The sequence below is a fragment of the Copidosoma floridanum genome, unplaced genomic scaffold (assembly GCF_036245765.1).
Source record: "Copidosoma floridanum isolate Cflo_tuat_1 unplaced genomic scaffold, Cflo_Japanese_pri ptg000006l, whole genome shotgun sequence".
Taxonomy (NCBI): domain Eukaryota; kingdom Metazoa; phylum Arthropoda; class Insecta; order Hymenoptera; family Encyrtidae; genus Copidosoma; species Copidosoma floridanum.
In genome coordinates, this window is record NW_028321883.1 from 24,924,161 (window position 1) to 24,939,221 (window position 15,061).

General features: G+C 48.4%; 1 protein-coding gene across 1 annotated transcript; it reads left to right on the forward strand.

The window, feature by feature from the left end:
* The first annotated feature begins 321 nt into the window (after positions 1-321).
* On the forward strand, positions 322-9,566 carry LOC106640832 (beta-1,4-glucuronyltransferase 1). The gene is made up of 4 exons (XM_014354993.2): positions 322-544; positions 7,248-8,269; positions 8,340-8,520; positions 9,131-9,566. Exons 1-4 carry the CDS (start codon positions 536-538, stop codon positions 9,335-9,337), a joined length of 1,419 nt encoding a protein of 472 aa, XP_014210479.2. The 5' UTR covers positions 322-535; the 3' UTR covers positions 9,338-9,566.
* The last annotated feature ends 5,495 nt before the right edge of the window (positions 9,567-15,061 follow it).

Consider the following 15,061-nt stretch of genomic DNA (forward strand, 5'->3'; position numbering starts at 1 on the left):
TACTCGATTATTTATCGCGCCACCATCACCGGTGCGCGTTGCAACTTATGTGTACATATATATATATATATAGGTATAAGATACAGTTGGATCTTCAGAGGAGCGGCAAAAAGGCAGTGCCAAGGAAGAAGAAGAAACGGAGCGGGTCGGGCAAATAGCGCAACACGAGCAACATCGCGCTTGTGGGTGGATGAGTAGGGGGGGGGGGAGGTGTTGGTGCGCGCGCGGGAGAGGAGCCACGAGAAAGGGAGCATAGCGGCGATCGATCGTCGGCGTCGGTGGTGTATAGCCGGCACCGCCACGCGCATCCCAGCCGCGCCACCTCGGCAACATGGCGCTCGCGACGCTCCAGCTCCGGTCTGGCGCCCCTCCCGCAACGACGACCCCCCGGTGACCGCGAGGACCACCACCTTTTGGACCACCAGGAACATCAGTAGTACGAATCTCTAGGAGTCAGCCCCTCGAGCGAGCACGTCTCGTCTGCTGCCAGCAGCCACGGTATCGTCGACCAACCCTTCACCAGCAGTACTCACCAATGGTCCAGGTAAGCGTTGTACCGTGTAAACTCCACACCATACATTTTAAGTATAGCAGCAAAGAACCCGTAGCACACCGTTGCCTCGTACTACTCGTGTCCATCAGAGATATGGTCGCACCATCAGTAGTACAGTCGACGTTACGGCAGCCGGTGGACGGATACATGATGTAGCGTTTATAGTGGTAGTACAATCCTCGGCACGTCGCTCCGTCTCCCTCCGCTTGGTGGCGCCCACGGTGTTGCTCGGCTTTGCGCGCTAGTTTTCGAAACCAACGGCCATACCCACGCGCTCGCATGGTGCAACTGTATAATGTTTTCCCCCGAGTATACGTGTACCTTCGAGGGTGACTGCAACTTCTTGCGGTTCGTCCTCCGTCACTGCGTTCGGGCTTTACCTCCGACTGTCGCGCAAACAATGCGCCGTTGCTCGTCGTTTCTGGCTTATTTACTCGCTCGCTCGTCCGCTTTTGCCCCCCCCACGCCACCTCGCTACTCTCGGGGCGCTTTGTTCGGGGGAACTTTGCGACTTCTCAAATCTGACTACCGCGAAGATCAAAGTGACTCGTTTCTCCATCCATCTCTCCTACCCGTGAATTCTTGATAATGTATTTTCTCCCTCTCTCTCTCTCTCTTCTTTGCTAATTACCCGCGAAACGAGGTCGTAACAGTCGGTCCCCGCGGCTTAGCTGCTTTTCGGATGCGAAAAGTTCAACTTGTTCGGAAACCCCTAAACTACGCCGCGTCGCGGGCTACATATACATAGGCATACACGTACGTGCATGAAAGAGCGAGCGTAGCGAGGAGATTAGGAACGAAAAGTGCTTTTGAAATGACGCGGGGGGGGGGGAGATTCGGCTCGAATAATTGCACAAAGGGGGAGAGAGAGAGAGAGAGTCGTGCGTCTATAGTAACTACTTTGGGAGAAGGGCACGCGGAGAACGGAATAATCACTTTCGCGAGTAAATGTGCATAACAAGGGATATTATATTCACCTAGGCGCAGGGGTGGGGAGAGGGTATACACCGTGTGGCCATCGTAGAGAGTTGGTTTCCTCGACGCGGGTTCGTTAACGAGAGCGGCCGTTCCGCTTCGACGCCGGAGCTATACATACGTACGAGGAAGCGCGAATATAACGGCTTTGAAGTGTCGGAGAGCTGTATACACGTAGGGTCAGAAATTCGTTGGCGCACGATGATTCACTTCTGGTGATCCCCCACTTTCGCACCCCTGATGTGCCGATGTATCCTTACTCGCCCTCCAGGATAACTCTTGATCCCGCGTTGTGTCCACTATATATGTATATATATATATAAAATATACCTTTCAGCTGGACGACGTAGTTTGCTTTGTGGTTTACCGAGTTATTTTGAGCTTCGCTGAGCACAGGGGCACTCTCGTAACTACGAGGAAACGAGTTTGGCTCGCTCGAGTGTAGTCACCCTATTTCTGGGGGGTATTGATTTTTTAATTTTTTTGCAATAAACGTATGCCTTTGTTTTCAGCACCATTGACGCGTTTTTCACTGATTACACAAGGACAGTTTTTTTTTGCAAGCTTATTTTCGTATATTGAAACTTAATGAATACTTTTTGATCCACAACGAGCAGTAGAGTTTAACTTTTGGCGTCCGTGCAAAGTGCTCACTTCGCGTACGATCGCACAAATGAGGGCACTCAAAGTTAAAATCTTTGTACGTGTAGTACGTTGGGTTAAAAATTCGTTTCGCAAAAATACCCAACTAGAACGACGTTGCGCGTGTATCGCATACACTATATAACCCGAGTAAAAATAGATAAAGCCCTGCTTGTGGAAGACAAAAAAAAAAATGGGGCAACCAAACGGTCGGCAAAATTGTTTAAACGATCGTAGATGCAACTTTTTGTTCGCAAGAGTCGGAATGACAAGTGGAAAAATTAAAAAAAACTAAAACGTTGGGAGTTCCAATGAAAAAAATGAAGATGGGCAATTAGAGTAGCGAGCGAAAAGTTGTAGGAGCTCGGGCCTAGAAAAAAAAAAGGGACGCAAAAAATAAGGGTAAAGAGCAAGTGGGGGAAGGAATAAAAGAACGAGCGAGTCGTCGGCAAACCTCGCTAACGAGAGGCAAACCTGGTTAGGTATTCCCATACTCGCCTCTGTTGCCTCCACGTGTCATTTACCACCGCCGCGAATTGCTTTGACGCTCTGCCACGGTCCCTCTTTCCTCTCTCCCCCACCCTGCTTAAACATACACTTTTTTTTTTGTCCAACTGTCACCGCCGTGAAATCAAGTTTCGCTCCGAGCGCACACCGCACATATCGGCGAAGGTACATTTTTATTTTCCATCCCTGTATATATACGGTGTTCTTTGTGCCGTCGCGCTCCGCACCGAGCGAAAAAGTCCTTTCAGTCGGACGGTAGGTACGTCATATATCGCGAGCCGCTACAAGGGCGGGGGGCAATGAGTAGCGAGGAAATAAGATCGCGAGGTGCTGCCCCCGGTTCCCTTGAAATTCGCGGGGCTTTCAGCCGGGAAAAGCCGGGCCCTGGAAATTGCGTCCTAGGACGCGCTCGTGTGTACCGCGCCATAGTAGTCTCTTCTTAACGAATGGCATTCAGAGTCGTCTATACCGGGGAGTCACGGCCCCAAAGGACGGAAAATAAATTGAAAGGAGCAGCGAGGACCAAGGATAGGTGGCTTATACATTTTTATTCGCGCTGAAAAAGCCTACACCGAACAATTCTCAAGCAGTGAGAGCGCGCGCGCGCGTGTGTACGTGTGGCGCATTTTTCGCGCGCGTGTCGAGTGATTAAGGATCCTCCCTCCTTTGGCAGCCGCTCGTTTTCCCCGGTATGTGGTAACCCTTAGGCTGCGAGCACTACTCTACTTTGGAAGCTCTATCTGGCGCTCCATCCATCTACTCCGCATCGCTATCTTGGCTCGGCCAAGCTGGGCGCTCCTTTCTCCCTCCCCCCCTCCTCTTCTTTTCACTTTTTCTTTTTTTTATCAAGCCCCGAGCTCTATACGCGGTGCCGTATTGTACCATATACATACCTGCCGCTACTATTACAACAACCAGCAACTCCGAAGCTGCTGAATACTCCATTGAGCGAGAGATGCTCGCTGCGATAGTAAACGAATCCAGCGGCCCCTCCATCCCCATTACCCACCCCACCCCCTTCCTTTTTTTTTTTCGAGGCGCACCCACCAACGGCGACTTAAATGGGCATTTTCGCAAATCTCGACCTTTTTCGGCTCTTCGTTGGAAAAGCGTATATAGACGGGGATTCTATCTTTTTCTCGCGACTCTATATAAACCGTGTGAATACGCGCGTCTCTCTGTATACACCCCCTAGAGCGCGGTGCTTCGTTATTTTTGGTTTAGCCGAGGCGTGGAAAGGCGATGACGAGCTGAGCCTTTTTTCCCCGTGGAACCATGACTCGGAGCTGGCGCCTTATTTGCCTATACGTGTATAAGTGTGTGTACACATTGCCAGGGTCTAATTACGCGCCGTCGCTGCTGATGTTGCCGAGCGTGGCAGTTGTCTATAAATTAAAAACAAGAAAATGATGTATACTTTTTTTTCTCCCTTCGTCGCTGCTGCGTGCCGTTCACTTTTACTTTAATTTCGCCAATTCCCAGAGCAGGCGATCCCTTCCCATCACTCTGTTTCTCGTTCTGCCGTTCCTCATCCCCCTCTTTTGTTTCAGCCGACCCTTTTATCTCTCTCTCTCTCTGGTATTTTTTTTTAATTTTTGTGCAACGCTACCATGTTTCGTTATTATTTTTTCCAAATATATATATGTGATCGCTCGAACCATCTGGGCAACTAGTTGCTTCCGTGCGAGATTTTTCGAGAGCAAGTCGCCTCAGCCATCGCACATTGCAATCAGCTCGTCGTTCTTTCTTCGGCTTGAATTTCGTTTCCAGCTCTCATTTCTTACTGGCGTCTACATGATGCACCGACGAATAGCACCCTCCCCCCCCTCCACTATGTGCACAGCGATTAGTCGTTTTTTGTTGTTGTCCCATCCGATTGGAGCTGAAAGAAGAAGAAAAAAAAAAACTTGTCAAAGCTGGAAAACGTTCAGAGGGAAGCGTTTGAATGTGACGCTTTTTTTTCACCGTCCCCTTCGTCTTTTCAAGTTTTAATTATAAACGTCCTCGAAGGTGAGCTCGAGGCTTTTTATGTTCAGAAATTTTAACTCGCGCGCGAGTCTTTGAATAGTCGGCTCGAATACCTATCGATCAGTTTTAATTTTAACTCCGGGCTGCAGGAGCGGGAATATCTTTAAAAATTTGTGGGGGAGTTTTATGGCTGATTACAGGTGAATTATTAGATTTGGAATTACCTACGCATTCGTGAGTTTTTTTTTTTTTTTTTTTTTTTTTCGTCAGACGTCGTGTAATTTTACACTTGCTTTATGTGTAATGTAAAGATGATTTTTCGTGCCGTCTAATTAAAAAATAATAGAGCACGTCGGTCAACTCAAGAAATTGACGTTTGAATCAATAAGTGAGGAAATGTGCATTTAATAAATCGATTATAGTAACAAATCAGTACGTTGGAGACTTGGGCACAATTGTCCTATACATTATTTATTCATTTATTTATTTTTCTTTCTAAATAAAGTAAATTCTTCACGTTGAAATAACTTTTTCATTCGTCACTTTTCACAGTGCAATATTGAAAAAAATTTGCATGCAGCCCATTTTGTATATTAAAATTCATCGTAAAGTTTTTCATGAATCAAACGTACAATTACATTTTCAAACAAATTGACTTTCTTTTTAAAAAAATTGTAATATTCCCCACGATCATTGTTTTTATAAATAGTATTTGTATATTTGTTTTTACAGGGCATAAAATACTAAGCAATAAAATTGAAAAAGCACCCGTGCCCCAAGTCACAGATAGGTATATTAATATACCTTTGTGCTCTGCACGCGATCGATATTGTTAAAATACACGCCGACATTTTCACCCGCTGATGTCTATTTGGGTGATACTCCGCGAATAGTATAGCTAATTAAATCTCCCCAGATTATACTCATCCCCCATTTCAATATGTAACACACGTGTGCGACGTATCGACAACGCAATCCTATTCTCGTCTTCCAGCAACAAAAACTTGCCAGCGTCTCTGACACCCATCCATTACGTCTCCCCACATTTAGACCCATCAGCCGGTGTAACGTAACTAAATTTAATGTCGCTATGCACGTGGACGGGTTACAATGCATTGCAAGGAGCCACGAGCAAGTCACGCACGGCCGCGATGCTCAGACAAATTGTCGGAAGCACGTGTGATCGATCCGAGCCGAGTCAGCGGTTGCACGCGGAGGGCACCCTCTTGTGCCTCCTCCGTAATACATTATAACGCGGATGATCCATCTTGTCTCTCGTGTCATCTTTGTCTGCTATTGCACGGGTACGGCAAAATAAAAAAAAAGCTCTCCCGGAGCTTTCAGCTCGATGCTTTCGTTCGATCGGCCAAATGACGTTACAAGTCGCATCGAGAGCCTCTTATTGTCATTATTATTTATCGTGCTCGAGCGACTCGGTGCAAAGTTGGAGATACCCGTCATACGTATCCACTTGTGTACGCCAGCGTCTGCAAATACACAAAGTATAACGCGAAAAAAAAAAAAAAAAGCTGGATCCATCCATGCACGGAGGGGGTGTATCGTATGCGCACGTGTATAAAAGGTTGTCGATCGGACTTGGGCGCATATCGCGCATCAGCGAGCAAGCGACGTATTTCAAAGAGATTTGTTTAATGGAATATGAGAGAGCCGCGCAGTGGGGGACAAAAAAACGAGCCGAGCACCTACACCCCACCTATACATATATATACATATATATATGTATATACACACTTTTCTCTTTTGGAGCCGTTGTTGCTGCTGCTTTTGCAACGCGCATCCGATATCCATTTTCTATAAAAGTCGGTCAAGGCTTTTCATTCTTTCTTTCTTTTTTTTACTTCCATCTCTGCCTCTTGAAAACAGAGGGAAAACAGAAAGCTCGCATTTTATCGGATTCGTTGATGTGCCGCCTCAAACGAGATACAGCCTCCGTCTCTGCCCCCCTTTCCTCTCTTCCACGAAGCGGGTATACACACACACATATATATATATATATATATATATATATATATATATATATATATATATATGTACACACGCAAGATATGAGCGCCGCGTACAAACGCTGCCGGGGCTCTATTGTTCGCCTGATGAGTCTCCAGGCCGGAGAGGACCTATATATATATGTATACGTGTACACATCGGCTTATTGTCGCCTCAATTAAGCTCTCGCGGTGGCTAAGCCCCCGAGGTTTATGCTCCTTCTTTCCCGCGGTTGATTATACAGGGTTGCTTTTCGAGTAACAAGATGACGAGTGAAAACAAGCAAAGCCTTGCCAAGCACATCGTTGACACAAGCAAGATATGATTGAATAAAATCACTATTGCATTTACCATCACCTATAACCATCACCTATAATCATAAATTATACGCTCCAGAACACGGTAAAAATGTATATTACAGCGTCATAAATGTGTGAACGAGTCGTGTAAATACTTTTTTTTCACCGCAAGGGGTGTTTCTACTCTGCGGTAGGTTTTATTGCCCCGTACTCGCGTGCAATGGTCGATGCACGAGAAACTGCGCACCAGGAGAGAGTCAGGCGAGGGGTGTAAAACATAAAAGGCGCATGTGTTTCAGTTGGGTTGCCGACCCTGGAACCTCAGCCTCGTCAGCGTGATCGTCCTCGGGCTGACGAACATGCTGCTGACCTTCCTGCTCCTCCAATCGGAGAGCTGCGGCCGCTACCGGTTCCTCGTGGCCTCGGCTCCCGAGGACCGCACCCCAGCTGCCATCGGCCGCCCCGTCGCCAAACAGCCATGCCCCGAGGACACCACGAACACGGACGCCACCGGCCAAGAGGGGGAGGAGGACGAGGGGGACACCTACGGGGGAGAGCAGCTGCTGCAAAAGCTCGACGTGCGGCTCGGGCGGTGGGACTCGCGTCGATTGCTCCAAGCGTTCGACGCGGCCCTCGTGGGCACCCAATTCGCCGAGCTGTCGTCGAGGGCGCGCGTCTGCCTGGCCACCCAGAGCTCCCTCGAGAAGCTCGGCTCCCTCGTCCAGGTCGTCCACCAATGGACCGGGCCCCTGAGCGTCGCCCTCTACGCCGCCGGGGACGAGGAGTTTGACCTCCTCCAGCGTTACCTCGCCTACCTGCGCCGATGCTACGAGCCCATCCGCCAACGCGTCAACTTCTCGCTCGCCGTGCCCCGTGGACGGCCCCTTCTTTTGCGCGGCAGTGGGGAACAACGTCAGGGGCCCCAGGACAGCCTCGATTGCCGGAGGCCCGAGGGCACGCTCGCCGAGCTCGTGCGCCGATTGTCGGCCGAGCAGTTGAGCTGGCGCTCGCGCAACCCCTACCCCCAGAACCACATGCGCAACTTGGCGCGCAAGAACTGCCAGAGCGAGTACGTGTTCCTGACGGACGTCGACATTGTGCCGAGCACCAACCTCAGCCGGCAACTCGAGGACTTTTTGGCCCAGCCGGAGCAGTCGCGGTGCGAGAGGTGCGCCTACGTCGTGCCTACCTACGAGCTGGACGCGCGCGTTCGCTTCCCCCAGAACAAGACGGAGCTCGCCAGGTTGGCGCGCAAAGGACTCGCCAGGCCATTTCACCAAAAGGTCTTCATCCACAACCAGTTTGCCACCAATTTCACCAGGTAAGCAATGTGTACACGTGGTGTTGCGCAACAGGCGAATAATTCGTTGGTTGGGCCACGGGGTCTGTAGGTGGATGCTCGATGTCGGTCCGGGCCATGCGAGCCACGAGAACGTGCGCACCGGGAGGGCGTACGTCAGCCACGAGGTGACCAACTTTGAGTTCCTCTACGAGCCGTTTTACGTGGCGAGGGACGTGGCGCCGCCGCACGACGAGCGATTCATGGGCTACGGGTACACGAGAAACACCCAGGTACGAATGATGGCTATGTACCTAATTTTACCAAATGGATAAAAAAAACAAAAAACAAAAAAAAAAAAAACATATAGGGTTGGAGTGTTGAACGGAACACACGTGTATGTAGCCGTACAAAGCGCTAATGGGGACAATTGGACGAGCGAAAATAGACTCGAGGCGTGAAACGAGGGGAAGCATTTACCACGGGGATGGAGGAACGTGTGAATTCGGGGAAACAATGCATAATAATGAGAAGGAGCGCGTACACGGGGAGGGGGGTAATTCTTGCGCGCTGAGAGTATACGACCAACCGAGGGGAGCGCGCATAACGCCCGTGGAACAGCAGCAGAACCGGCATTCTCAAAAGGTATATCTAGGTGTATATATATACGGGCGCGCACCGGAATAGTCATACACAATGGCCCCGCATTCCCCGTTGCTCCGGGCATATCTCAATTTGCGCGCGGCGTTTCGCCAACGAGGCGGCATGTGTGCAATATACGTATATATATGCCATATTGTACGTATAATATACGGATGCTTGTATGAATTAAGCTGCCTCGCAGCGATGTGGTGCATTGTAAGAAGAGACAAGGTGAGTTGAAAGATGTGTAAATGTTTTCAGGTTTACGAGATGTACGTCGCGGGTTACAAGTTCAAGGTGCTCTCGCCGACTTTCACGGTCCACTGGGGCCTGCAGACCCGGAAGAGCCGGCCGGCGTGGCGCGAGCGCCAAAACAGCCTCAACCGCAAGCACTTCGAGGTGTTCAAGAAGGAGGTGTTTGCTCGGTACACCCGCGACCCCCTCAAGATGCTCAAAAGCCACAACTGACCTCGGGTCCCGCGTTTCATAATATTTCCTCGGTTCGCCGACTCGGTCGACGCGTCGCTCGTCTGTTTGCGGATACGCGCGTCGCTCAAAAAACTCGCCCAGTTCGCTCGGGCGCTGCTGATCGAGTACACCCACCATCGGAACTACGGGGCCTCGTTGCCTATAGTCGTTCTTTTTTGCGCCGCTACGGTGCGGCTCATTCTCACGTGATACGCGGCAGATGTACATATATATATTTAATACATAACGACATAAATCGTGCACGTGTAGTGTGGACAGAGTATGGACCTAATTAAATATATATTGTAGGTGCAGGGGTGGAAAGTGCGAGGCCAACGTTAATTATTTGACAATCAGACTATGTGCACGAGGGGAGGATACGGTACAAGTTCTACATACGCGTAGAAACGTATACAAAAATGTTACGTGACTGGCTTTGTAAGCTCACTGTTTTTTTTTTTTTTTTATAATGCTGGAATTGACGTAATTTTTTACAGGTCGTTTACGGTATATGGACACGGTGAGCAAAGTTTCTTCTTTTCTGACATTGTTTAGTCGAGCTTGTAGATTGATGAAAAAAAAAAAACAGTGGATTTTGATTTAGGTGTATAGGTGCCAATCAAGTGTAGTCGTGGAGTGATTTTCTGTAAGTATTTGTACATATTGCGTGGGGCTATACAACGCGTGAAAAGTGTGGTAGGAAAATTAACACGTAACCGAAGTAATCACAAAACTGACTGATGTAATAAAAACTTTGGTCGTTGTGTACACGAATTTTTGTACATTCGACCCATATTTACAGCAGCGGGTGAAATTAAATTAATATACTCGAAAAAATTTGCACGAGGCGTTCATTTCACGATGTAATTATTCATGAATTACTTTAATTGGACGCAGAATGGATATTCATCTCCATAATGTATAATAACCTATGCATTAATTGTAAGAATTTCGTGGACGCGTACGTGATGGCAGAGCGTAGGTACAACGCTCGGGGTAAAGTTAATCATATAGGAGAGAGAGAGATGGGGAGGCATAACGTATATATAAAAAAAAAAAAAAAAAATTGTACAATTCGTGAGACAAATAAAGATAAGATTTGTATAAAGTTGTACATTCAAATATTTTTTCCCACCCATACTTAATATTAAAACACAAAGCAGGCGGTTGTCAAAGCTACGCAACCCACAACGGAACCAGGAGCTGCGCGCACAATAAGTGGACAGGCCGCAGGTGGCGCGCAATTTATATTGCCGGGAGCTAGTTGTCCCTACATGTATATATGTAGGTACGTAAAAGCTATTCCTCCACAGGCAGCAGCTAATAGCACCGGTACCTCCACGTATGTATATGGTACCAGAGGACATGGGCCGTGGTGTGGTACAAGCCACCAGTTTCGACGCGGTTTAATTTCCTCCTGCGTTGCAGCAGATGCGCGGGCCCACGTACAATAGGCTCCTCGTCTCCTTCCGTCCAAACTAAAGCGAGAAGAATAAAGAGAAGAGAAATAGACGGATGGACGGGCAAAGGTGAGGCTGAACGATTGTCCGGCGAAGCAGTGTAGACTATATTTACTGGCAATTGGGTAAGCACGTATACATACTTATACAACGTGACGCGTCATGAAACGTAACGTGCGTGCAACTAACGGAGCTTGCAAGCTCTCCTCCCACTACCCACTCATGTATACATATATTATACAGAGGTACCCTATACACGCGACGCGCCGTCCGACTGAATTATTACATTCCGTTGAGCTCTGTGACTATCTCCCTCTGCCATCTTTTACCTGTCCCCCTCTTTTCTTTCTCCTCCGCTCCGATGTTTCCGAGCTTCGTTAACGCCTCTTCCTCTATTTTGCACGGAATACTCCCACCCCCTTTTTTTCCCTTTTCCTTATCCCTCGGCCGATCCAACGTTCCGTGCTTTTCTCCCACCCTCCATCCACCTCTTTTCCACTGGCCTATATTTTATTTTTTTCTCCTACCTGTCCATCCAACCCCGAAACGTACAAAAATAACAAAATCCCAGCTCTCGCGCCGATATATTCTCGTTTCCAACTCTTCCCGATTCCACGACCCCTCTCCTCCTTGTTATCATATTTTCGCTCGTTCTACCCCCGTATGATCATCCTTTTTTTTTTCCATCCATGTACCTGTACCCAGCTCCAAACGTAAAAATGTGGCATTCAATTGCAACCATATATAGCTTGCAGAAGCGAATCTCATAGGCAACGTCACGAAATTTCCTCCCTATGTACCCGCCACGTGCAGTTAACTTTCTCCTCCCCGATGTACCTGCAACGCGTGGGAGGAAATACTTTTTTTTCCGCGCATATACATATATATATATGTATATATACGTATAGCAATAAAACTTGTCCCGCACGGGACGCTTGTATACGGATATAGAATACGTATGGGGGAGGAAAGCTTCGCTCCTTGTTGTATATTTGCATGGAACGCGTATAGCTGAGAAGTTGCCCCGCTCGAGGATATGGTTCTCGCGTCGAGCAACTTTTGCCTCCGTGACAGAGCCTATGTACGCTGCATAATGCATACACATATAACATAATGTTGTGCGTGTACGAGCTTGCACATGTATATTCATCCATATTATACGGTATATATTATTATTTTCGGTTTTTGCCCTATGTCACGTGATCCTACGGTAAAATTGAGCATAAGCTACATTGTACCCGCTTCGGGTCGTATTAGCCTTTCGTCTCAAATATTTGCTCGGTACTTTCTCGCCGTCGTCTGTGCTGCGTGTGTGTTACACCGGGTACAACTACGTGCGGGTAATCAGAGAACGTGTGTGTACATATACGTAAAGTGCCGGGCAACTTGATTTTTCCGCGACTCGGCGAACTGTAATTACGTGAGAAAAAGCGGGCGGTGTATGTAAAGGGGGTGCAATGACGCGGGACGCGCTCGCGTCAGCTGAATGTTTAACGAGGAGAGCTTTTGCCTCGAATCGCGGTCCGTCGCGTGCATTTTTCACATTCATCGGACATTAGCTACGTATATACACACCCGTGGAGCCAAGCGATTCGGACTATAACGAGAGAGCCCCGTGCATTATGTATATACTCCGCACACCTGTATATTTATATACACGAGCCGTATTGTATACGGAAGTGAAGAGTAAATATACATGTATGTACCGAGCTACCGCTCCGAGGGGTATATATACAGTGGTATTACGGTAGTTGTACGAGGGTGCGTTTATAACGGCAAAGGTGGTGCATGGTGTAGGTACAGCAGGAGAGCAGCTAACTCGATGGATTATGCGGCTAATTTCTAAAGTGCTCGAGAGCGAGGGATGCGCGAGAACGTGCCACGGATTCCGCCTACCCCGTAAACCCCCGTACAACCTTTCCCGTGGCGACCCTAATTTATGCGACCCTCCCATCACCACCCCTTTCGTGCCCCTTCTGTATGCCGCGTCGCTGATGTGCCTTATTACTGATTTTCGCGATGAATTCGCTAATGCCCTTGCACATATATCCACGAAGCGTGACATTTGTTCATTTAACCGAGCGCGCCCAAGAATTTCCAATCGATAGCATGCCTACCTACCTATACCCTCCATCTCCCCAATAAACCCGGCTTTCGTTTCATCATCAATGCAGCCCTTATTGATGTACTTGACACCGCTTGCTCCCTTAAAAAATCCATCATCGCCCCACGTTTATACGCGTGCATGTTGACTCTAATATTAATTCATACGTATTATATATACATGTACCCCCCTCCCCCTGTAATATCCTTCGTAAACGATTCCCGGTGCAAATCGATATCCCGCGTCCTTTTAACCATCTCGTTATCGGCTGGAGTCCGATATTGGCACATTATAACCATAGCAGTGTAGGGGGTGAAAAAACCAATGCCAGCAGAGCTTCCCGCGCAGCAAATAAAAGGCGCGCCAAGCGGAGTGGAAAAACACCGGTGCAAATATTATACGTATATAATATATCGGGGCACCTTGCCAAGAGACAATACATATATATATATACACACGCGCTGGGGGGTGCGGGTAACTTTTGTTGCTCACTCGTACAAGCTGCTCCCACAATATGCCAGTACGAGGTACGTGTGCAGCCTCCCCTTTTAACTTTGTGCCCCCCTCCCCCACCGTCCAACGATAACTTTTCTTTCAGCACTCCCCGGCTCCTTAAATAACACGTGCGCATTTGCGAATCCAACGCTCATGTACAAAAGTTGCACCCACGCGATAAAACCATCGCCGCGTGAATATATGTAAAACACCACCAAGTGGCCCCCCTGGATGCTGTAACCGCCAATTTCACGTACAACCCACGAATATATTGTAATTATAACGCGAGGTAGCGTGAGGGGGGAAAGGGGGTCACGGTTAATTTCGAAAAGCTCCCTCTCGTCTCCGTAATTTTATTACGTCGTATGTTGACATTGTCATATTACGCAGTATACATCGGCGTTTGCGGCGATAAATATCGTGAAAAACATTAATTTCAGTTATAAAGTGCGTATAACGTGAAATTAACGGGGCCGCGTGGCAAAGATCGGCTGGCAGGTGTTTGGCAAATATTTATACGAACAGGTACATGAACACATGAAGTACGGTGTACTTGAACGGCAGAGCTTATATTATATTGTATGAAATACACGAGTGTATATTACATACATTCCGTTGTGCCGTCGAGTGGTACCTCGAAAAAGGACCGAAAGGAGTGCGGCGTACACGCGGGAAACGGGTAATTATCATTACAGCGTGTCAGAAACCATTGGCACACGAAAGATATAGCGTTCAAAATGTAATTAGAGTTCCAAGGCAGGAGGAGCAGAGGGGAGAGGGGGCTGTATCAAAACGACACGATCAAAGTTGGAAAAAAACCACTCTTACTTTCTGACAAGCTCCAACAGAACACCAGGGTCAAGTGTTAAAGGGACAAGAGGGAGCGAGAGAGAAAGAGTGTTTACAGGGGTAAGCGAGGCGGCACAAAATAAAGGAAGGATGGGATTTATGGTCGAGATTTATGACCCGTGATGTCGAGCGCGGCCACCGTATATACGTATAAATATATATATAATCGTGGGGGAGAGTGCGTATGCGCGTAGAATTAAATGGGCCCGAAAGAGGCAGGCGCGCGGAAACGTAAGATAGCTGATGCTGTAATATTATTGCGCGGTTGGACGGGAGTTTTCAAAAATCACGAAGCCAAGGTGCACGTAGATACCAGAAATGGTGGGGGGAGAGGAAAAAGCTTCGAAGGGGGAGGAATTGTCCCTGGAATGTCCCGCTCGAGCACGCGCGAGCCTACGCGAATTCCAAAGCGACGTATACGGGGGCAGGGTCTCCTTGCCGGGTTGGAGTCCCGACAAGCCCTGGCTACCGTCAGACTTTTCGAATAAACTTTTAATACCAAATTCCTCGCGTCGCCGGTCTACGAGAGCGCACGAACGAAGCTGCTCCCTCGGCGCGCCCACGATTTAGGTCTGCCGGCTCACTTTCTTCTTCTTTCACCTCTGGAATTCCAATGGCTCCGCAGCGAATTAAACGGCTATGCGAAATTAACTAGCCCCCGGGTGTTGAGCCGCCACTCCGCCGTACACACGCCATTACTTATACCCTAGCGCCGGGGCACAATGTACGAGGAGATAAGGGGGTAAATCGTAACCGAGTGTCGCGCTTAATCGAGGGAGGACACCACACCCCGCGCTCTTTGGCGGGAAGCAAAGG

Coding starts and splice junctions, on each gene's coding strand:
- LOC106640832 (XM_014354993.2), top strand. Junction 8,270..8,339: donor TTTGCCACCAATTTCACCAG/GTAAGCAATGTG, acceptor CGGGGTCTGTAG/GTGGATGCTCGATGTCGGTC. Junction 8,521..9,130: donor GGTACACGAGAAACACCCAG/GTACGAATGATG, acceptor AAATGTTTTCAG/GTTTACGAGATGTACGTCGC.